This window comes from Brugia malayi, assembly GCF_000002995.4.
Source record: "Brugia malayi strain FR3 genome assembly, contig: Bm_v4_Chr2_contig_001, whole genome shotgun sequence".
Taxonomy (NCBI): domain Eukaryota; kingdom Metazoa; phylum Nematoda; class Chromadorea; order Rhabditida; family Onchocercidae; genus Brugia; species Brugia malayi.
This window is the reverse complement of record NW_025062476.1, coordinates 14,143,069-14,166,114: the sequence shown is the minus strand read 5'-3', so window position 1 is coordinate 14,166,114 and position 23,046 is coordinate 14,143,069. Positions and strand designations below refer to the sequence as shown.

The window sequence follows — 23,046 nt, the reverse complement described above, 5'->3', positions numbered from 1 at the left end:
GATGTCAATTTTGTTATAAATTTTTAGGTAAATACTTTTTTCTCATTTATGATGCTTTTTCATATTAGCTTTTGGCATGACAAATCGTTTATTTCAGTTGTGAGCGCATTTTGAACATTTAAATGCTTGCCTCCGAATATTATTGTCAATTAGTACATTTATGCATTTCTGTGATATTCATGGAATAATAAATAGGGAAGAAATATTTAAAAAATCCAATGGTAAAATAAAATTATTAACCGGTCGCTACAATCTGATGCTTCGAAAACGTCCGATTGTTACGTCTTTTCCTCATGCTTGCGAAGAATGCCCAAATTGTGTCCCGTTTTCTAGAATGAAAATTTTCAGTTTTATAACGCCAAAAAATTAATAATAATAATAATTGCAGTTTGTCGCAGTTTGGTTTTGTGGATAGAATAATATTCGTGGAATGTATGCTTTTCTGCATACATTCCACGAATTAGAAAAATAAAGCAATTTGATTAAGAGTGAAAGGATAATTTTTCCTTTGTTGATATTTTCAATGTTTGTTAATGTATATTGAAGCGCTATTGTCACCACTGTCTTTAAGCAGTTGGTTCTTAGGACGTGAGCGGTATTACTGAGTGCAAAAAAAATATATATAGCATCTTAATGAATGTGTCTAATGAATTTTGTATTGTCACTCAACGGTCACAAATCTTTCATAACACATTTCACGTGCATTCTATCTTAGGCTCACATAAGTTTTGTTAACTTTGGAAAACTAACTAGGAGCTCTGGAACACGATTTCTTGTGAAAATTTAATGCAGTCCTACGGCAAAAGAATTTGCCACAGTCCTTGCACTGAGGAGGTTCATGCGTTTGCTTGTGTTGACAAAACGATGATTTATTTTTGTATGTTCGCCCGCAACGGAGCACTTTGCATTCATAGATGAAGGGTTGACCATGTGCTCTTCTATGTGCTATATATTCATTGTAATCTTTTGTGACCATAGTACATCCTCGATAGACACATTCGTAGCTTCGTTCGTCTAAAAAACTCTTATGATATTGGTCTTTGCAATTATTAATCCATGTGATAAATCATAAAAATATCAGTGCATAAAATAATCTTACTATATTATCACTTTTTTTTATCATTTCAAATTGCTTAAATCATAATAATCTGTTTATTTATCTTCTTATATGTTTGAAACAAAACTTTTGGTATTACTTTTTACTTTTGATGCTATATTTCTAATGGAAAGCACAACAAATGATTGTGAATTTTCTGTTGTGGCGAAATCAAGTTTAGTTTTCGTCATTGTTTGTACTCCCAACTTCAAGTAATCGAGTAATGGACAAGTAATTTATTTAAAAAAAAAAAAGATTAATCTGTCGCGATATTAAAAAATCAGTTGTCACTGTATGCTGACTGCCTGCCACAGGACTTTTGTCATATACAAAAGAAACTGAGGTTAGAAAAATGTCGCAGCATTTTCTGAATTGTATATTGCTATACCATGGTCGGCGATGTTTTAAAACATATTTCCGCATACATTATATTTTAAATTGAGCGTTTTTAAATATTGTTTTTTTCAAAAAAAAGTTTTTTTTTTTTTTTCGAATTTAAAAAATATATTCTTCCTACTGAAGAGTTTGCCGCAATCTCTGCATTGATGCTTAGGTTGATGAGTTTGCATGTGACAACAACAAAATGATGATCTATGGCGGAAACTTAGGTGACAAGTAGTTATTTACTTATCTTCTCACATGTTTTAAGCAATAATCATACTTTTAATGTCGCCTTCTGAACGACGAAATGAGTTTTGGTTTTTGATTCGTTATTACTTCTATCTTCAATTTCATGCTGTTAATGAAAGTGAAAAACTATAAGAGATAGAACGAAAAGTCGTTGCGCAATTCATCATTACCTGTTTCTGATCCTTCATTGGTACTTCCCCTGCAGTCGTGGATACTCAAGCTATTCAGGAATTGTTTGTTATCGATGTTGCTCTCTTTAGTATTTCCATGTTGACTGAATGTATCGTCCGAGGAAAGAGTAAGTTGGTGAAAATAGATCGGAACCGCATTTTGTTGTGAACCAGGTAAGTACATACATGTGATAATGTCATCGGTGTTGACATTAAGTGACGAAGAAGTTTCACTTTGAGCATCTAAATAACTTAGATCACAAGAAGTTGTTCACTTTTCACATATTTGAAGCAAAAGTCTCACCTCTAATGGAAGGATATCGTGCTTTATCATCATTCGTTTTTAATTCTCCATTGGCATCTCTCCACACATTCTTGTATGAATCGAAATCTAAGTCAAGTGATGACTCCAAATTAGTGTGGACAATGAAATCATCATAACTAGATGAGATGAAGAGAGGATGAGGAGTAATTGTGAACAGTTCAGTTTCAGAATTCGATTCTTTACTGCTTATATCCTCAATTTCACTCATCTGAGCGAAATCAATGAACTGCGAAGGATCGGACAGAAATTCTGAGCTAAATAATGGCTCAAAGTTATTGTAATCAAAATTCTCTGAGATACCAGAATAAGTATTATTTGTAACAATTTTATCAGCACCGAAATTAGGTAGATGAGAAGTTTCATTTTTATCAGAAGCGATGCAAAGTAGAAGATTGAACCAGATGATTGGTGTTATAGATACAGTGATGAACATGATGGAACACAATTTGTGAAATGACAGAAATATTCAAATGAAAGCTTTTTATTTCAATTAAAGATCAAAGGTTCAAACAGTTTTTAATCTGCCTATTGTTTGTCGTTTTTTTTTTGTTCTTTTACATTCTCGCTTTTCTCTCGCCCAACTGGTGGTTTATGAATGCTGTTTTGAATCCGGAAGGAAGTGTTACAATAGCGCGTACGTAAATCTGATACTTAGGAAGGATATTGTTCCATCATTTCAGTAATACGACGTGAGGAATAAGATTCTAATCATTTTCGATGCATTTAATGGGTTCATTTAATAAAGTAGCATCTTCACATCTATTGATAGTATCACCGATGGGAACTTCATCGGATGGAAGCATCACCTGAAATTTGCTAATTATTGCTTTTTGACATACATCCACTGCTATTATCAGAAAGAATTTCAACATAAGCAATGTTTGATGTTTGAAACAAATTCTAGAAGTTTGGTTGACAAAATGGAGTAACATTTGCATAAAGGGAACTGATGAATAGCTGGGATTAAATGTCATCGTATGGTGAAATATTTAATCAGTTGTGCAGTATTAAATAATCCTGTCTTCTTTGTTTAATAAAATATAGTTTATTGAAGGTAAGTAAAATATTGAATGAATTATTTGCATTTTGAAAAAAGTTTCAGTTTTAAATTTTGGTGACGTAAATTAAATGACAATTGGAAATATGTTGACTTATTTCCAATATTTATTCTTAGGAGATTAGAAGTCGTTTGTGATTAGGTAAATCTCATTTATAGATTTGATAATTTTATCCTTAATAATCATCATTCATAAATCTCAGAATAACACATAGTAATAATAAAATTAATGAAACAATTAACGAAAAACTAAATAAACATAAAAAAGATTTAATAGAATTCACACATTTTCTTGAAAATTTTATGAAATTATATATCCAAAAGAAACAGTAAAGAAGAATGAATTTATTACGGTGGGTATTAGTTTATCCAATTATACATTTGAGTATACCACTGAACGTATATAATTGTAATTAATTTTAAGTTTGTCGAAATAAACTGGAACTTGAAATATCATCTTAATTGTCATGCTAATAATTCTATAGTCTGTTTCGATTGAAGCAACATTGTACAACGACTATCACCCAAATTTACTGTGGTATTTATATTTGTTCGAACACTTATTTGTAAAAAAAAAAAAAAAAAAAAAAAAAAAAAAAAACTCAAATCTTCAAGTATATAGAATTCACAGATATGTTTGGAAAACGAATTTAATGCTAAAATATAATTAAGTGATTGCATTGCAATTCGATTACAGCAAGACAAAGAACAGATTAACTTGATAAGTCAATCCTGCTATTTCGTATATTTTTATGAAACTCTCACAAAGTCACATAATAGTTCTCACAAATATTCCCACAAATCCATGCACATATTTAAGTGTTTGCATATTAAATTATCTCCAATGCGTTAAACCCGAACAAATATGCACAGTATGAAGCGTAAATTGTTTTTATTTTCAACTATTTCAGCTCCTCTTAACTGAAATTAAAAAATGAATTCAGCATTTTATACCAACACTTCACAACATATATAACAGTATGGCTTAACTTAATTTTATACTTCGATTTCAGATTATACAAGTTCCACACACCAGATAGCCGTTAATCAAAGCAGCTATGAAAATAATATTTCTTGCAAAAATTCATTGTTATTTTACTGAAGCAAAGAAAAGAAACAAATGGAACTCGCTTGGCTCTTTTTTTCTTTGAATTTTGAAAGTGCAAAACGAACACGAAAGGTTCAGTTTAAAGTGAAATTGCATGTAAGAATTTATTCTGAGTTTCATTTCATCATATGCGAAAGTAATTTCAAATTTCTCATTTATTGCAAGCCAAATGTTACATACTTTTGAGCAGTGTCAGACAATAGCGACCTTCCCTAACTATCGTTTTTAGTCCTAATATTTTGCAGTGTCATCGAAAGAGTGAAACAGTGAATGTTTCTGTTGATGTAACCCCATTTAATCTAAGGTTACCAATTTTACCAAACTTTTCCACTTCAATTGATCTGTTGCAGACAAAGTGAAAGTGTCACACCGTTGTGAAGAGTGAAGATTAAAAGAAGAGTAAATGCTACCAAATATCACCTATATTCTACGCACATATGGCTATTTCGTTGTCGGTACAATGCTTATACTGATCAACATTCCGGCCTTTCTGCTTGTGATAATTCGTAAAGCACTCAGGTCAACCGATTTATCTCAATCACACCTGGATTGCATAACAACAGATGGAAGCATTATTTCGAGTATTTCAGGAAAACTTATGTGGTTATCGCTGTTGTGTTCTTGAATAATGGATTTACCGGAATTAGCGTGATATTACTAGGGATGAAACGATTAATCTATTCCGCTGATGAAAAACTCATTAGTCATCATGAATGTGTGCTGAGCGTTTGTTTTTTTTTTCTTTTTTTTTTTTTAGATTATTCCTCTGGCTATATTACCAAATTAGATTAAAGTATTCAAATACCTTGAAAAGTTTCAGATTCCCGTTCTTCTTCTAACAGTGCTTTGTCTAGATGGATTAAGTTTGTTAACGAACAGCTTGGAAAGGTTTTGTGTTGTGGCATTCCCAATATATTACTATGCTCACAGCACACGAATAAGTTATTCGTTAATTACCGCACAATATGTGATTACCATCACTGTGGTAACTGCTGCTGTCATTGCAAGTTTAATTGAACCAATTCGGCTTATATCTAAGTTTTGTGTGTAAGTAATAATAAGTAAATTACTTTGAACACTACGAGTAATAAATTCCAAGGAAAAAATTTCAATCACAAGCACCGTAATCAGGCAATTTTCAAGACCTTTTGCTAATTAATATTTTAAAACATTATTGCAACTACAATAATAAATTCTAAGGAAAAAATCTACCTTTTGTGGACACTATAAGTAGACAGTTTTCAAAATAGATAACAATTTTTTAATTTCAAAATGTATGCAATATTTCTTGCAGAGTGCAAGAGGTATATTTAACTCATTTTTATGAGGCAATGCTAGTACTGACCTCTGTTGCTTCATTGCTGAGTGTTATTTTTATGGTCGTCGTAGTTGTCGTGCTGAGAAAGTATGCTTTTAAATATTTATTACTAATCATCTAATCAAAGATAACATTTATCAGAATCATTCTAATTTTAAAAATGCCATCAATATCCTAAAACAGGAATGTAATATACGTAACTGCTTGTTGTCAGACAATATGGAAAATTGAAAGCAATATGTCATTTGCCAAAAAAAAATAAAATTTTTTAATAAGATTATGAAAATAAAATTATCATAAACGAGCACATAGCGATAGAAAAAAAGAACTAATATACTCTTTTTGTTTAATTATCACTTTTTTACGTCATTTACGGCAGGTGACAATTCATTAACAAAGTCAAACCCAAAATATGAATGAAACTTTAATCATATCATTATCATATCCTTTCAGGAAGTTCGGCGCACAGTTCCTTTCAAGTCACTCGCATAACCGCGACTTATCACATTTCCTGAAAAATCAAAAGCGATACACTCAAACAGCATTGATCTCTTGCTGTTTTACATTTTGTATGTTCTTCCTCCCAGATTTTGTGGTCAGAAAGCTAAATTCTTTCGAAACGGTGATGCTCCGTTGCACTCTAAAATATAAGTTTGATTTATGAATTCAGTACCAAAGTGACCAAATAGCCTTGGGATAGGCTCGGTCGGACTGCTTAAATATTAAATAGTGAGTTTTACAGGTAATATTCCATTAGCTTGCAGTTCTTGTCGTTGTGCCGTCAACGGTGGAATGTATTTACGTGATGGATTCTTCTATAACATCGCAAATCATTGTGATGTGCTGTGTATATTTGCGCCTATTGAATTCCTTCAACTTGGTCGTGTTATTTTTATATCGTCAAAGAGATTTCCGGTACGCCGCAGTTCAGTGTTTCAAACACCTATTCAGTGAACGGAAACAACATGTCCAACCAGCTGTAATTGTTGGTTTTGGTGAATGAATAAATCAGTCATTTTCCTGTTTGAAAGGAACTGCTGCTTTACTATTATTCCGTGTTTGTCTACTAAGACAACTCTGTACGCATGAGTATTTTGTTTAAAATCTTTTAATGAAGATCTTATCTCTTCGTCATAAAATTTTCAAAATTCTGTATTATAAAACTTGGAAGAATCCATACAGCAAATCACACAGTACTTCACTCTCTATCTCCTTATATTCCTCCTTCAGAGGCTTCAAGCACTCTTTCAAAGTGATGTAGCGCAATATTTGAATGTTAGGAAGCGTTTTGGAAATAACGCAAAACAAAAATGAACCCTTGCAATAGTTTATCAATTAATACTATCTTACTTTTCCCTTTAATCTATTAATGTTTATCAACAATTTTCCAATTAGAAATTTCGATTTGAAATGAACAGAAATTAAAATATTTGCATTTTCCCTTCTTGTGCCATTCAGTTTTTATAGAAACAGCTGACACAAAAGAATGAAATATTTTCATGGGAACACACTTCCAAGAGTTGAAGGCTGTATTTCGTAGAAATATGAAGGAGCTTATTTCAACTTTTTGTTAAGAATTACATACTTCTGAATGTTACTATCTCCAGCTGAACGGTGTTCAGTATTGCCTGAATTACTTGGGTACCAGCAAAAAGTATCTTTAACGTCATGAAATGATGTAATATACTAAAATGTGAAACGTAATTTAACTTCTCTATTGCTTTAGCAAGAGAACACCATTTACAAAATATTAAACTTAGAAAAAAGGAACAATTTTTGATGAATCCCACAAATGAAACGATAAGCCAATGAAATTAATGTGCTATCAGGTACATGAATTTTAATAAAGATGAGATGTCATAAATATTAAATATCATAGTAGCATAAAATATAGATGAAGACTTGTGAGTGAAAAATCTAATGAAATCAATATGTCATGCAAATTTCAAGCATAACCTGTGAGAACATTGAAAAAATGAAAAACCTCCTCATAATCATACACTCCAACATTTGTGGTACAAATGCTACAAAGGACTGGATGAAATAAATCTTCCTTTGGAAGGATTGTACTATCGCCAGCATCAACGACAGCGTTTGGCTTAATTCCTAGAAAAGACTTGCGAAAATTTTGACACTAGTTTAAAGAAAAAAATTCTGACACAAAAAATGGTGTTTCTAATTGCAAACAACTGAAAATATTTGGAATGAGGTAACAACCTGCAACGTTCTTTCGAGCTTTTTGCTTATTTTTTCCTGACTGAGGCAAAAATAACACTTCATTTTTTACCACATTACAGTTCTCCACAAATATAGCCCTGAAAATATTAACTCGTATAATGCAATATGGTTTAATTCACATATGTATTATTTTATAATTTTCATTTGGCAGTGACTTTTTTGCAATTCTGCTGTTCCCGCTGCTGCTATTGCTGACATTTATTTAATTAGTTACTTCTACTATGATCCTTATCTTCTAGAATATCCTCTTTCATATAGAGGCAGTGCCAGCAGTTGTTTTCCTGATCATAAAACGAGAGACAATATATCTCTAAATTTGCATTTTACAAACTGCTAGAGGAACAACAGTTCAACACAAGAGTTTTCCATAATCTTCATATTACCACTAATTTCTAATTTCAAAAAAGTTTTGGAAAATCATACCTATACTGATTAAGATACAGTTCATGCCTTTGACAATCTCGTGTTAATAACGACATACATGCAGGACAAGACAGTACTGCATCAGTTGCATGATCCTGATCTCTTTTTTGCTTCGATCCGTCATCTTCATTGGAAAAACTGTTCAAAGGTTTTACGATTTTCAATTGTTCTCGATGATGCCGTACCTAAATTATTGTAATTTAACAACCCCTAAATCCCATGTCCTCCAAAATTAAGGAATTAAAACTTCTGCCTAAAGATAAAAATTTCGGAAAACTGAAACATTAATACCCAACATTCATTGTCTTCATCTTCATCCGAATCATAAAATTCAACTGCTTCATTTTTTGCTTTCTTCGTTGCCTTGTTTGATGCCTTATCTGATAAATTGCTGTTATTACTGAAAGATTTTGAACTGCGTTCAAAGTCAGTAAGTTTGTCGAGCTGGTTTTCGAAAGTTACCTAAAATAACAAATGCATGATAATAAACAGTGAACAATATTTCAAAAAACAATTATAAGTATTTTGAATCTAACTGATTTCGAACGAATTACAAATTTTTTAATAAATAATTATAAAGGAAACATGCAAATAGTCTATCTTTGTTCCACTAACCGATTTCGCAAAGTTATTTGAAAAATTGTTGTTACTCGTTGATGGGGAAACATCTAAAATTTTGCGATGCTTAAAATGAGTTTAACATAATAGCAACTAGCCATAAACATCTAATCCAATTTTATTTATAAAATGTAATGATTACAGCTGTTTGAAGTGGTTTCATTCTGTATGGCTTTGCTGTCATGACCTTTTGCATCAATCTCATTTTCGTCGTTAACTAAAATTAACATTTTTCTTAATCACCAAAATGAAGAGTTTCCATCATCCGGGTAAACATGAAATTAGTCTTTATTCCTGTCAAAATCTCTATTAAAATTTCCATCAAAAGCATTATAGGTGTCAAAGCAGACCAAAAAAAGTGTTAAATTTTTGATGGAAAACAAAAAAAGCCACTAATAATTTTGCATTAGAAAATAGAAGAAAATATACCTGAAGGTATACAACAAAAGGCAAAGGAAAAGTTTCAAATGATTACTGCAACCATTACTGTAAAGCGCTCAACAGACCTAGAACGATGCAATAAAGACAGGAACATACTTTCTAATTTCTTTGCATTTCCTTCTTTCAACGAAAATATTTTCGATGCATGCGCAACAAAATTTTCGCTCAGTTCACTGTTCATATCTGCTTCAAATTCATCCCACTTCTTCACCTTTCCCCGTTCTGAAACGAACGCAAATTCAACAATTAGATTTGCTAAACGCAAATTATTCCAGGAAATGATAGCTTTGAAGTAATTTAAAATATTACGTTTTCCTTTCTCAGAGTCACACCGCATGCCAGCCAGTTCCAGTAACTGCTCGCGTAATTCATCATCGGAACTTGGAAAAAAGAAAAGTGTCAGTGAATAAGTACCTCATAATAATATGTTCTATATCAGTAATGATGCCCAGTAACATCGTTTAACAAAGCTACATAATTAGAAGTTTTGAATAATTTTTTTTTATGTAAAAATTTTTATACAATTCACGTTAAATTTGTGAAATATTAGTCATGTATATACACATGATTCGAGAAAGTGAATCCAACCCTTCTTGCATAATAAACACTTTGCTCGTTTCCATTTGAATTGTGTTATATTTTCGTACTTTTTAACGTAGTAAGAATAAAGAGCTGAGTGAACTGATTATTAGATAAGTGATTTGGTATCTGATCAAATATAAATAATAAAGCTAATCATGATAAAGATGAAAGAGGATGCAGTTATTAAAATAGGTTTGACCAAATGGAAAAAGTTAATTGTAAAGTAAACAACCGTGAAAACAGGTAGAAGAGAAACAGAAGTAATGGACACCAAAACAAGAAAGAAAAGGAGAAAAGGTGTTAAGAATAACCAGCCCAAAAGGATAATTCAAAAAATTTCTCACTCACTAATTCTGGTCGATCAGAGCAAGCCAACGGTAATAGCAGAGAATCGCGATTCATTTGATATGTAAAAATCGATCGAGAAAAGGAAGAGATATTTAATAAGACGATATCTCAACAGCAGGACAGGAGTTATGGATTTACAAGCAGTGGATCAACTAAAGAAAAAACAAGACTGGAGAAATTCAACAACGGAACCGGCCAATCACATCTATAGCTGACCACTTGAACTAAGGTTGGTTTTATCGTTAGAAGAGATTCTATTGTCATTTTCTTTTATCTTTTAGCGAAATTTCAGTGCACTGGAAATCAACTCTAACCCATTAAATACTCGGCAATTAAAAAAGTCTTATTTTAATATGTTTGAAATGTTTCTTGGGTCACGAGCTGTATTATTCATATATGATCTGCAAACTTTAGAATGTACTGCAGCTTTACGAAAATCCGAAATCAAACAAAAAATTCACGTAAAAAGATAAAGATGGAGACAGATAATTACAAACCTTTCGCTGTCTCTTTGTTCACCTTCACTATACCAGTCGTTACGTTCATCTAAGTAATAATCTTTCTCGAGCGTTTCCAACGGTTCCAAACGTTCACTGCCCATTGTCTTTGGAATTCAAACTTAAATTACATACATTTTCTGGAATGATATGCACTTAAAATATACATAATTTAAATAATGGATCAAAAATTTAAATAATATATCAAAAACATTGGATTGTAGATCTCTTTGTAAAGATTTCAATAACTGAATTTGCAGTGAAAAGTTATTTATAAAAATAGAAAAAAAAAAAAAAAAAAAAAGAAAAAACGACAAATATGCTGAAAAGTGTTGCCAAAACCACGATTTATCACTTGAACTGGATGACAACAAGAGTTTTATTTTTGAATAAGAGTCGAACAAGATGAAATTTCTTTAAAAAAAGCTAATTAGAAGACAAATATTTTTCGAAGGCAGGAAAAAAGTAATAAATTTAAAATTATGAACAAAGAAAGAGATAATTCTTCAGACTAAAATTAACACTACAGCGTAATGCTACAAAGATTCCTGTAACTTTATAGGAAAAAAGAACATGGGATTAATCGACAGCATGCAAAGTCAAACATATCCAAGCAGGAAAGGCAAAAAATTAGTTAAAAAAGCTTAATTTAAACTGACAACACATCTGGAATAATGTTTCTAGTGTTTTTTAAATCAAATTTGTAGCTCATCAGTGATCAACTCAGACGATAAAAAACAGATGGTCTGCCCCGACCAACAATCCGTCTCGTGTTAGCAACGGAGAGCGCTGTATTCTTTACGGATGCAGCACCTTGTAACCTCTGTTTCCTTATTGCTCCGGTGAACTTTGACCGAATCTAGAAATTATGCTTGATAGAAGAATGGTTTAGATATAAATGATGCATTAGCATCCATGGCTCAAATTACAATAGCCCAAAAGTTGGCATCACCATTGTCATAAAAGAATATTACAACTACCTCAGAAAAGTTACGATTTATTGTGAAATTTTGAAAGAAACTCAATATTTGTAAAACTAGTTGTGGACCATTTTTAGTATAAAATAAATTTCAAAATACTGAAATCTTGACTGGATTATTTATTTTGTCGCAAGACTTCCACGCCTCCATTCCACTGATTCTAACTCGAAATACTGGTTCTGAAATATGGTTCACTGCACTTTCATTGATGGCACGTTCAAATAAGCTTGTTGATGATGAAGCATTTGTTCGAATACTTCTGAAAGGTGATGCAATTTAAAACTACCACATTAAATCTGACGAACGGTTATCTAAATCACAAAGAAAAAAAGCATGTCGGATATTAATAGGCAATTATAATTCCTCCTCAAAATATTTAAACTGTTTTAAAATGTACTTAAATATTACCCAGAATATTTTCGTGTATCCAGCTGGTCGGACACAAGACCTTTAACACCCAAACGATCATAAAATTCATCCGTTGTAGAAGACACTTCTAAAATTCACACGATACTGTAGCTGAAAATCTATTGCATTATCTGCTCTTCAAGGTTATTAGCTGCATGATTTCAATAATGTTACCATATAGTGAATAAATAATGACCATTAGGCTATTCAAAAAGATTATCAAGTATTAAATAACTTATTCTCACATAATCTTCCTAAATAAAGTTTTAATTCGTCTCTACTTTTTAAATCCGACCGTCTGTTAGATATCAAGATAATTTTTTTGGCAAATTCATTGCAGAAAGAATATAACTGAAATGAATCTTTCATTTAAAGCTAAAACAAGGCTCTATCATACCTGACGATGCTGCCGCACTAGTAACACTGTATTTGTTGTTTGCTGTACTGCTCTGACGAACTCCATTCTTCTGTTTTGCTGATGGAAGAATATCCTTCCCTGACTGTCGTATCCCACTGGAACCACGTTTCAACAAACCTAAACAAGAATTACTGAATGATTCCTAGAAGTTTATTGGTTTCGGTTCAGTTGATGGATTAAAAGTTGCGGGTTATGAACACCAATCTCTTCAATCACCAACAAGCAATCTAATTCATCAAAAAAGATGTTAGGCAAATGATCTTATGATTATAATCTGTGCAGAATATGAACTCTCATTATTATTAACCTGCAGATTTTAGCATGCTGTGTTTTCGAAGAATAGCTCGAGTTTTTGGTGTTGTACCAACTGGCAGATGGATGTGATAAATGTCGTCACGGTCTGGTGCTGCTGATATCACTTCCGGTTCTGAAATTTCAAAGCATCATAAATTTTTCAAAAAATTAGTTGCACAAAGAATAGATTTCTTCACCAAATTTTAAAAAAATCAACAAATATGACTCCCCCTTAAGTCATCAGCTACTCTTCATCATCAATAAACAAGAAACCTCTTGCAGCGGATATGTTATTCGATTCCAGTGCTGACGAGTTGCAGTCCACCCTTTCTTTTTTAGATGACATTAGTTTTCGAATGTGTTGCAGAATAGCGATCTAAATGTTTTCAGAGAAACTAAATCATACAACAGAGAAATTAAATTATTTAATGATTATCATATTTGAATTAATTCAAAGTATTGTTGTTGACATATAATTAAGCAAAAGCTAATAAATCAAAAGAGGTGAAATCAGCATTGTAGATTTAAGAATACATCACAACAACTAATCCCACCTGATCTCCAACTGTTACAATACCAAGCTCAATCAGCACCGATTTATCCAGAACATCTAACATTGTAAACTGCATTCGCTGGTCAGCAAAGGATTTAGAGTACTTTAATGCAACTGTACCAGGGATACCAGCAGCAATGAAGAAACGTTGCCATTTTAAAACTAAAATTTCAGCAATTAAGAAACAGAAAAAAAAGCAGAATGTAATGTAAGAAGTCATACAAAAGGAATTTAATCAGTTGATGGTTTAATAAATATAAGTATTTTAAATCTCTTTCAAAAGAAGGCATTGGGGGGTCTTATCAGCGTGCTCGATGAAGAGTTATGTCACCCACTACTAGTTATTAAAATTAAAACTACTAAAGTATATGTATATATATTATTGGTCCAGCAAAACTGCTTGTCATAGATAAAGTACTGCTATAGAAGTGATGTAAAACAGATTACCAATAAGTTCACTGTTGATCAGCAGAACTGCAAATTTGAATTAAATTTTTCAAGATCTATTAATTGAGAAAACAAAAAACTAGCCTTCTGTAGTTGACGCCATAATAACTTTTGGAACACTTATCAATTTCACTTGAAATCAACAAAATTAATAGGATTAACGGTGACTGAAATGGGAGTACTACTAGAAAAAAAGACTGTTTAAACGGAAAAAAAAGTGCAAGGAGAAAATTACAAATTATTCGTAAAAAGTAGCAAAGAAAAAACTTGGCATAATAAAAATCATAACGAAGTAGAATTTTATTATTCTTTATTTACATATAAAAAGTAATACCGATTACTATAATCAATTAAACAACCTAAGTTACACATGTCACTAAATACAGTAAAAATGGACCACGATTCGGCTGATTACGTCATTCGCGTGAGAAAATCAATTATGGAATACTAAAACATATTGACGTCCTTCTCATTAATATTAAAATACCATAATCACATTCATATATGCTTTCTAAATTACACATATAATAAAAAGTTATGAAAACAAATACAAAAATAACAATGCACCAACATCACTCTGCAGTATAGGCTATTTCAAGTTCGGCACTCTGACCACATTTGAGGACTAAGTAATTATTTCTGCATTAGAAAGAATGCCGAAAAACAACGTAAAAAAAAAAAAAAAAAAGAAACTGTTACTCAATGGTCAAATCATTGGTCAACGACCGAATGGATAACGGATGCAGAAATTACTTAGTCTCTTGCAAGAAGCTCTCTATTCCTACAGATGAAAATTTACAAGTCGTTTGAAAGAGATTGTAAAAGTAGCAGTTCCTATTTCTAGCATGACACTTCACAAAAAATTTGAAGAAAACACGAGTGTAAGTGGATTACCATTACAGCACTTTTAAATTAATATCTATGTAGTGATCAGTGCTAATCAAATTACAAAAGGTATTTTGTGCTGCAGTAAAATATTTTCAATTCAAGTTTTTTTATCTCGCCGACTCTCTTTTAGGTTTCGGTAATGCTGAAATATCTAACTCAATATCTGAAAATTCAATCGATGACTTCCTCAAAAATCCTTTACGATATAGTGCCAATTTCATTTTACTGAATAGGCTGGCAAAGATTCCTTTATTAACTGTGTCTGTTCCAGGTGGTTGTAATTCTAGGCCTAACATAAAACGTCCTTCTGGTGAATTTATCCTCCTTAACTGTTTAAGCGACAAAGCCAGCGCACCTGCTTTGTAATTACAGGGGAAGTTATCCAAATGACTATTCGAAACAAGCTGTTCCAAACCTGAAATCATTCCAGCATCGCTCCACAATGAAAAAGAAAAAATGGATTCATTATTACGATGTCTATCGAAAGTATATTTTTTTCAAAATACATTTTCAATCGTCTTCAAAATATTCCTACCACATATACCGCAAATATGAAGCACAAAGCTATTGGTAAATAGCTGAATTGAAGAAAAATATACTTTTAAATCGCTTTTCGCAAAATTCATCCTGGAAAATATTTTGCTCTTTTCGAAATATTCGTTCTATTTCACTCTTCAGAAATACCGCTGCATCTCGATTCGCTGGCTGCAAATTCTCGGGATGTTGCGGCCAACGTGAAGCTAATCGAAGGAAGCGTTTGTAAAATTGCGATGCCATCTGAAATAAAAGTAATCTCGAGAATATCTAAAACTTTGTAGAACACTTCATTTTCATCACAGCCGCTAAAAATTGTTATTCAGAACCTAGCCAAATTACTGCTACAATTTGATGGGAATATTTGTAATTGTCTACAGTTTACAGTGAATTAGCCTGAATTCCATGATTCATGGTGAGCAGTTCACAATTATTTCCAAAGATTTACTTATAAACATTGAATTTCAGTTCATGCAGAACAACAAATTGAACAGGAACGGACAAGCCATACTCGAAAGCCATCGCACCAGTATTGACAGCTTGCGAAACTGTATTTCATGAATCGTTGCATGCACGGGACATGCAACACTCGCAGAAGCGTTTGTGAAGTTGCGTTGCAGTGAGAAGTGGAAGAGATGCCGCTTGCGATGCGTTGGTATTGGGTGAATAGCATGGCTTTAGGAGAGGGAGGAGGTCGGGTGAGTTTGTGAGATAGTGTGCTAGTGGAGGTTAGAGATTGTTGCAGATAGTTTTGCACAGTGGGTGGGAGGGTTGGTGCAAGATTGCTGAAATGTGAGAGAGGCACTAGAGATTGTGAGAGGTAGCAGTGCGATGCAGTGGGGAAAATGTGAAAATAGTGAGTGTTGACAATGGAAGCAGTCATTGTGAGCACTCCATTGCTAGAGAAAAAAGCATCCGAAGGAAGGTTGATTTTATTGAAGCGAATGAATTACATGTTTATTTACTTTTATTCGATTAAATCAATTAATTCACTTTTTATTATTAATTATTATTGAAGAAGCAGAACTTCCTTATGTTTCGTATTTGTATAAATTTGAGAAATGAATTTTGGATGTTAATCGTTAGAGTAAATTCCTTATCAGCAGATGTATTTAGTTTAATTAAAGTTAGCACAGTGCTTCAGTTGATTAACTGATTAATTGTTCGAAATGAATAAATATGTTGGAGAAAATGTTTATTGCTTGATCGGATTTTAGGCAAAAGAAAAGTGGTCGCATGAATGATCTGAGAAGCAATTCAAATGTTTTTCTTTTTTGATCATTTTAAAGGATCGGCTAATCAGTTCGTTTAAGCATTATACTGATAAGCAGTTTATTCTCTTCTTCTTTTCTCTCTACATCTCGGAATAGAGAGCTGAGGAAAAGAATCTTTGCCATGCTGGAAACAAATCATTTTTTCAACATTTTTTATCAGTTGGAATTTCTTAAACAGTATTATCAGTAAGTGTTATCCATACAATGTATATTATATATGTAAGAGAGAAAGAGAATGAAAGAGACTGAGGGAGAGAGATGGAGAGAATTTTTGAGATTTTTATTCCATGAATGCTAACTTAAAATACTTGGTGACATAATAACCGTGCTATTGATCAATTTGCTTTCAATTATTGGCGAGAGCAGATAAGGGCTGAAGACGAGAGCGAACAGGTATTGAGGTGAATACACAAGTGGTGATAGAATGAAGGGACTGAAAACGAGTGGTGACAAAGCCATTGGATTCAGTATCAGCGGGTTTAGTATCATCGGTGATAGTATCAGTGGCGTTGCCACCTGAGGTGAAAGTATAAAGGGTGATAAAGACAGCGGTGATAGAATTAGCGGATTGAATATGCCGGGGGAAAGGATGAATGGATGTAGTGCAACGGGTGATAGCACTAGAGGAGAGAAAATGAAAGGACTGAGGATGAAAGGAGCAAGAATTCGAGGTGATAAGATCACTGGGTTGAATATCCAAGGGCTTAGGATGAAGGGTCCGAGAATCGCTGGACTCAAGACTATAGGTGACAAGATTACTGGAGAAAGAAGGACTGGCTGTGACAGAGCTCCCGATGCTAGTATAAATGGTGACAGCAGGAAGGGTGAAAGGGAAATACCGAAGCGCTTTTGTCTTCGGTGTAATTCTTCTTTTTGTAAGCCAAATTTTTCAGATTTTGCTAATTTCTTCAGTTCACTTTCAAGCGATTTCTGTATTCCGTCATTTTGATCGAGCAACTTCGACAGTCTCTTCAGCGCAACTGGATGGTAATACGGTGATCGCTGACCATAAATGAGTCTTAGCTGTCTTTTGCTTAGTACTGCGTAACCAGTAGCATTCATTTCTCCAATCTGTAACATTTTCCACGTATTAAACAATCTGTTTCACTTTGTTGAGGTCGCAGCGTTAGAGCGGCGTCGTAATATGAATACGGATTTAAGTGACGTTAGAAACGAGAAGCACTCAGACAGAACTGAAAGAAGCTTGCAATGTTTTATTTAATAACTGAAATTGATATTATTTAAATTGAATTGCAATATAAAAGTTCGAGAATGCCATAAATGAGCGAATGCAAATGTGTAATTTAACAACATGGGATGAGTTAATTTTAAAAAGTGAAAATTTTCACAAGAATTTATGGAATTTATCTTACCTAGTTTAAATGAAATCTCAATTTTTGCTTATTTAAATTAAAAATTAACTTGTGGTTTGCTTAATGTCTTGTAGAGTTTCTCAAATGTATCGATTTTATCGCTTTCTATTTTGCCGTACAACTCGCTGACGTTTTGTTTCGTGAAATACAGGGGTTGTCCATCGATACCTTTGCCGTGGCGCATATTGTTATTTTCCATTTCAAGTTTTTTCTAAAATCTCGATTTTTTTTTGTAAGATTTAAATGTGTTTCAATCAGTTTTAGTTAATTATGTCTCGATTGAATTCATTTAATTAGGCTCAGATTTCCATCCTGTTAGAATTTTCATGGTGGAAGTTATTGTTCGAAATTGAGTGCTTTTGTAAGTTTTCAGTTAAGGATTTAGTAGGTTTATTCATCCAGTTATGAGTTAGTCATCACAATCTAACTGAATTGACCTAGATGTTTGAATGAGATTTGATCAAATATTATACAAGTAATGCAGAAATGTATTTTTCTCTTTTCATATCGTTTGCTTTTAGCTGAAATTTCAATCTGCAGATGGACGTTAGGAATTTTGATAAAAATGTGAAATATGTAAACAAACATGAATTTGTTGTATAGCTTCAGTAAGTCCAGAAGCTTCGGAGATCAGTTCGAGCAGTGCATTTTGATCTTGTTCATTTATCAATTTGAATGCACCAAGCAATTCTGATATACTCAGTTTGCGCTCCATACTTCCGCCATCATTATGCAGACTTAAAATTGATGGTGAAAGTAAATTCATCTGAAATAATTGTAGAACAAGTTTCAAGTGCCCTAGCATTTTCATATTTTAGACTTGTAAGTATATTTCAAATCAAAATTTGCAAAGAATTTATTATAGCCTTTACAATAAAGCTTCCTGCAACCATTTCTGCGAATGCAGTATTGAAATTCAAATTGGCACACACACTGGTCAGATGGTGATGGTTGACATGAGGCGGAATTAAATCTTCTTCGGGACGAAGATTATCTGCTTGGGTCAGAATTCTCAACTTTCTAGTCAATATATAGTCCAAGTAAACATGTAATGAATGGATCAATCGGTGAGTATGAAAAATTAACTCGCAAAAACTTGAAAATATAAAACTAAATTTAACTTTGAATTTGCATTTAGGAATGATAGACATTTTCAAAAAAAAGTGGAAAGAAGTGTAATAGGCAATGAAGAACGTACAGTATTTTGTGTGTCGTCATCTGGCAAAATTGAAAAAAATCTGGGTGATGCTATTCGGATTGTTTTATTATGCAAATTTGAAATGCTTTGATTTGACATTGTGACTGCAAGCAGTGTCGTAGCGTCACGAAGCAGTTTTGAAAGTGATGCAGCTAACTGCATTCGATTGTCTCGTGATATCTTTACCTTTCTCGGATCAATCAATACTTTTTTAAAGTTACTTAAATTGATACCCTGAAAGGGTGAAAGGATTCTTTGGGATTATTGCATTTTCTTTACAACAATTGTGTATGAAGAAAATTTGAAAAACGAACATTATTTTGGGCTTTAATCCCAAACATCTTCAATAATTCCTCTCGTTCCTTCATTTGCTTAACTAAATGTCGTATGTCAGCTAATGTTGCCGACCATCTGAAACATTCTGATTGGTGAGAAGTTTACCAGATATCACCTAGATCATTTCGAGAGAGACTTCAGATACTGTGCAGATATATTTGATTAGGGCAAGTAATTTCGTATAGATTTTGCGATATATTCCAACATTCAATAATAGTTTGAGGATTCAAAAATGAAAGAGTTATCTGAGGTTTGCAGGAAATTTGCAGGCTTACGGTTTAGAAGTTTCTTGGCGCTTCAATTTCTGAAGAGTTTTTTTCAACCCATTTATAATCATTCCAAAAGGTGTCTTTGTATCTTTATCAGTTAGCAATCGATATGAATCTTTGTTAACTCTTTTTATTTTCCATTTCGCTGTTTCTGCAGCTCGTTTATGTCGAAATATGCGGAATTTGCCTATCCAGTAATCGGACTTCGGCATATATTTCCGATTCCGGTCAATTCTGGCATCTGGTTTGCGCAGTGTAATTTTCCAGGTCGGAAGGTATTTTAGCATTTCGTACTTCCGTTTTGCATTTCCAGATTTACGGATTTTGGCTGAAACGAAAGACAAAAAATTCGATATCAAAAGCACCACTGTCACCTCAACTGAATTGAACTATTGTTTTGCAGAGCTCCAAACTTCAGTCTATAAAAGAATTTCTAAGGTGCCATAATTCTAAAATATGCCGATGAACTTTGACCATCCGCCCTACTAATTCTCAAAAAGCCTTCAAGACTTTGTGCAAAGTTAAAAAATGGAAAACTTTGCGTTTTTTCCAGCATCAATAGATCCACAACACATTTTGCATGCTTAGTAATCGAATTTGCTTCCTGAGAACAATAATGAAATTGTTCGCCATTTCGAGTGTTAAATCTTTTCATCCTAGAATTTGCAATGATTTGTGAACTGTTAAAAAGTTTGACATCCTTCAAGTCAGAACTACTGACAGTACAGATTTACTGTGAATGTTTGCAGGATCATCTCCTATTCCCAGTTGCAAATGTCATCGACAGTTATAAATTATCAACAAACATAACCTGATCAGCACCAAGTTTCCAAGAAAGTACTGAAGTGATAAATTAAAACACGGAAAGTTGTAATTCAAATTAACCTTTTGCTGGCAAAAGCTGCCATAAAGCCACTAGCTGCTTGCTGAACCCAATGATTTAACAACTGAAGAGTGGCACTTTTGGAAAGTGGTAGTACAATTTTGTTGCCATCATAGAAGTGTTTTCTGAGCAAACGGCTTGTTTCTTCTTCTTCTTCGAGGTCAATCCTTGGTGACATCGATTTATGAAGCAGCACCAGGAGAAGAATGATGGTGTGGTACATCGGGATACTCCTCCCTGTGTGTTGGTGACAAGTTGAGTACGAAGTAAGTGGAGAGTGACACCTGGATTACTTCAATCTTTCTTTTATAACGTTCATTTAGAAAACTATCATTGCTCAATGATTGAAAATATCAATGACAGAAGAATTGTTACAATAACAGTAACAGTAATTGAAGTGAAATAATTGAAAATGTTCAAGGCATTATCAGAATGAAAAATTATGCGTATATTATTCATTAATCAAATAATTATTTGTACGATTAGCTAATATAAACCAAATTTTTTGTTTAAATTAAAATTTAATACTTTGAGCGATTTTTCACGCTGCGAAAATGGATGTGTATGTAAGGATGAGGAAGAAAAGTGAGTGATTGCTTGAAAGTGGGAAGGGAAATAATGTAAAATGAAGTGGAAAATGAGGTACAAAACAATTGCTTATATTACCTGCAATCTGCACTACAGGTAAGGAAAAAAATGGAACCTTGAATTTAATAGAAGTTCGAGTAGAAACAGTTCAGTGAAATTGGCTCCATCAGTGTCAAACGATGATTATTTGTGCTGAATAAATTAGCTGCCCTTCCTGATTGATTGACCATCATTATTGCATGAAAGGTATGTATTATTGGATATAATTTTTGAATACTCAAAACATAAACAACATAATCAATTTGCATTTTTTGAAGTTTTATTCAGAACAAATGCTTTATTATACGAAAGATTAATATTATAAATATTATGTGGTAAGAAGAAGTTGAATCAGTAGCTCAATATAATAATAATGGAATAATTTTACACACCTTATTCAGTTTGCAAACTTCAAATGAGTCCATTCTTACCATTAATTTTGAATTTGCATATTGAAGAAGGTGGAAAATACGGAGGTGAAACCGATGATGTGCTTACTGTGCGACATCATGAAGAGAAAAATAAAAAAAAATGAACTTAAATGAATAAAGCTTAAGTGCTTTTCGAAAAGCAAAACCCAATTTGTGTGAAGTGAGAGATTTGTCAAAAAAAGAAATTTGAAACGAATAAAGAAAAATTTTTCAGAGAATAATTTCAGAAGTAAATAATTAAACCATTGCAAATGACATTAACGTTTTGCAATTTTAGAAATGAGATAAAATGAAAAATTCTGTAGCGAAATATTCACTTAAAGATAACAAGGTGAATTGTAATTGTAGGTAAGCCAATCGTATAGATCCAGGACTTTTCAGAAATTTATAGAAATTAAATGTCGAATTTATCATAAAATTAAATGATACACATACTTTTATTAATCAGCACATTGCAACACCGCCCTTCCTTACCGGTTTCTTTCCGCAAGGCTAAACAGGGTAATCCTTTACGATGATTTCATTGCCATATTATAGATTTCTCATCATGAGGGGTCACTTTTAGATGGAAATGAAGAAAGTGGCTTGTCATCATTATTTAATTGGTCTTGACAATATTACCAGCACAATGACCAGAACAGGGCATTTTTTGATTCATTTCATAATGTGTGCAACATTTCAACAAGAAATGACCTATCAGATTATTATTCGAGAAAACTGTCTTAAATGCGGTGAAAGCAAAAAAAAAAAAAATGCTCTCGCTGCTTGCTTCATTTGCAGTAAGTAAATAGGATGTGAAAATGATTCATTTTCTGTGACCCGTCAACGAGATCAATTTTTCTAGATCAGCGGCAATACAGTGAAAAGGTAAAAATGATTCAGGATATTAGGGAATTTTGTCGATTTCTCTTCTTGCATAAATGATCACATTTTTCAACTATGATATACTACATTGCAATAAATTTTATGCTTTAAATTTTTACACTTTTTAATTGGCTTTTTAGCAAGTTCGAATTAATATAGAATATTTCAAGACGATAACATTTTATTGTTCGGCACTTCATAACAATTAATCAACACCTGTCATATGCCCGTGATCAGTTGGCAGGAGCATAAATTTGATACATTTTGCATCATATCACCGAGTAACTTTTCGCTAATTCTGTGTGAGTAAATTTCATAGATTCTTTGTGAATCAAATTATTCCACGCATCTATAATATCTTTTTAATTCTTCCATTTTGTCGTCTCAATTATTTCTTATAAAACGATAACAGGAAGAA

General features: G+C 32.7%; 5 protein-coding genes across 6 annotated transcripts; all 5 read right to left on the bottom strand.

The window, feature by feature from the left end:
• Window positions 1-291: 291 nt before the first annotated feature.
• Window positions 292-2,654, bottom strand: Bm17587 (Uncharacterized protein; the record flags this gene model as incomplete). The annotated part of the gene is made up of 4 exons (XM_043079537.1): window positions 292-329; window positions 751-1,014; window positions 1,897-2,139; window positions 2,201-2,654. The coding sequence occupies 4 exons, from the start codon at window positions 2,652-2,654 to the stop codon at window positions 292-294; spliced, it is 999 nt and encodes a 332-aa protein (XP_042935471.1).
• A 3,997-nt stretch (window positions 2,655-6,651) lies between these two features.
• On the bottom strand, window positions 6,652-10,955 carry Bm4208 (Conserved hypothetical protein, putative; the record flags this gene model as incomplete). Its single annotated transcript, XM_043079536.1, has 10 exons — window positions 6,652-6,681; window positions 7,689-7,810; window positions 7,922-8,019; window positions 8,366-8,550; window positions 8,657-8,827; window positions 8,981-9,033; window positions 9,126-9,200; window positions 9,521-9,646; window positions 9,734-9,804; window positions 10,852-10,955. The coding sequence occupies 10 exons, from the start codon at window positions 10,953-10,955 to the stop codon at window positions 6,652-6,654; spliced, it is 1,035 nt and encodes a 344-aa protein (XP_042935470.1).
• Window positions 10,956-11,569: 614 nt separating this feature from the next.
• Window positions 11,570-14,054, bottom strand: Bm4314 (Uncharacterized protein; the record flags this gene model as incomplete). Its single annotated transcript, XM_043079535.1, has 8 exons — window positions 11,570-11,710; window positions 11,943-12,090; window positions 12,240-12,327; window positions 12,637-12,774; window positions 12,965-13,084; window positions 13,225-13,327; window positions 13,506-13,666; window positions 14,036-14,054. The coding sequence occupies 8 exons, from the start codon at window positions 14,052-14,054 to the stop codon at window positions 11,570-11,572; spliced, it is 918 nt and encodes a 305-aa protein (XP_042935469.1).
• An 892-nt stretch (window positions 14,055-14,946) lies between these two features.
• Window positions 14,947-15,895, bottom strand: Bm12419 (Uncharacterized protein; the record flags this gene model as incomplete). 2 transcript variants are annotated; one of them, XM_001896913.2, is made up of 3 exons in its annotated part: window positions 14,947-15,254; window positions 15,439-15,616; window positions 15,830-15,895. In XM_001896913.2, the coding sequence occupies 3 exons, from the start codon at window positions 15,893-15,895 to the stop codon at window positions 14,947-14,949; spliced, it is 552 nt and encodes a 183-aa protein (XP_001896948.2). The 2 variants fall into 2 exon arrangements, with proteins under 2 accessions (XP_001896948.2, XP_042935468.1); XM_043079534.1 differs by lacking the exons at window positions 15,439-15,616; window positions 15,830-15,895 and having other exon boundaries at window positions 14,947-15,264.
• A 1,046-nt stretch (window positions 15,896-16,941) lies between these two features.
• Window positions 16,942-20,884, bottom strand: Bma-mlt-10 (uncharacterized protein; the record flags this gene model as incomplete). Its single annotated transcript, XM_043079533.1, has 8 exons — window positions 16,942-17,718; window positions 18,070-18,231; window positions 18,607-18,786; window positions 19,219-19,452; window positions 19,533-19,629; window positions 19,830-20,151; window positions 20,292-20,479; window positions 20,709-20,884. 8 exons carry the CDS (start codon window positions 20,882-20,884, stop codon window positions 16,942-16,944), a joined length of 2,136 nt encoding a protein of 711 aa, XP_042935467.1.
• Between the last annotated feature and the right edge of the window lie 2,162 nt (window positions 20,885-23,046).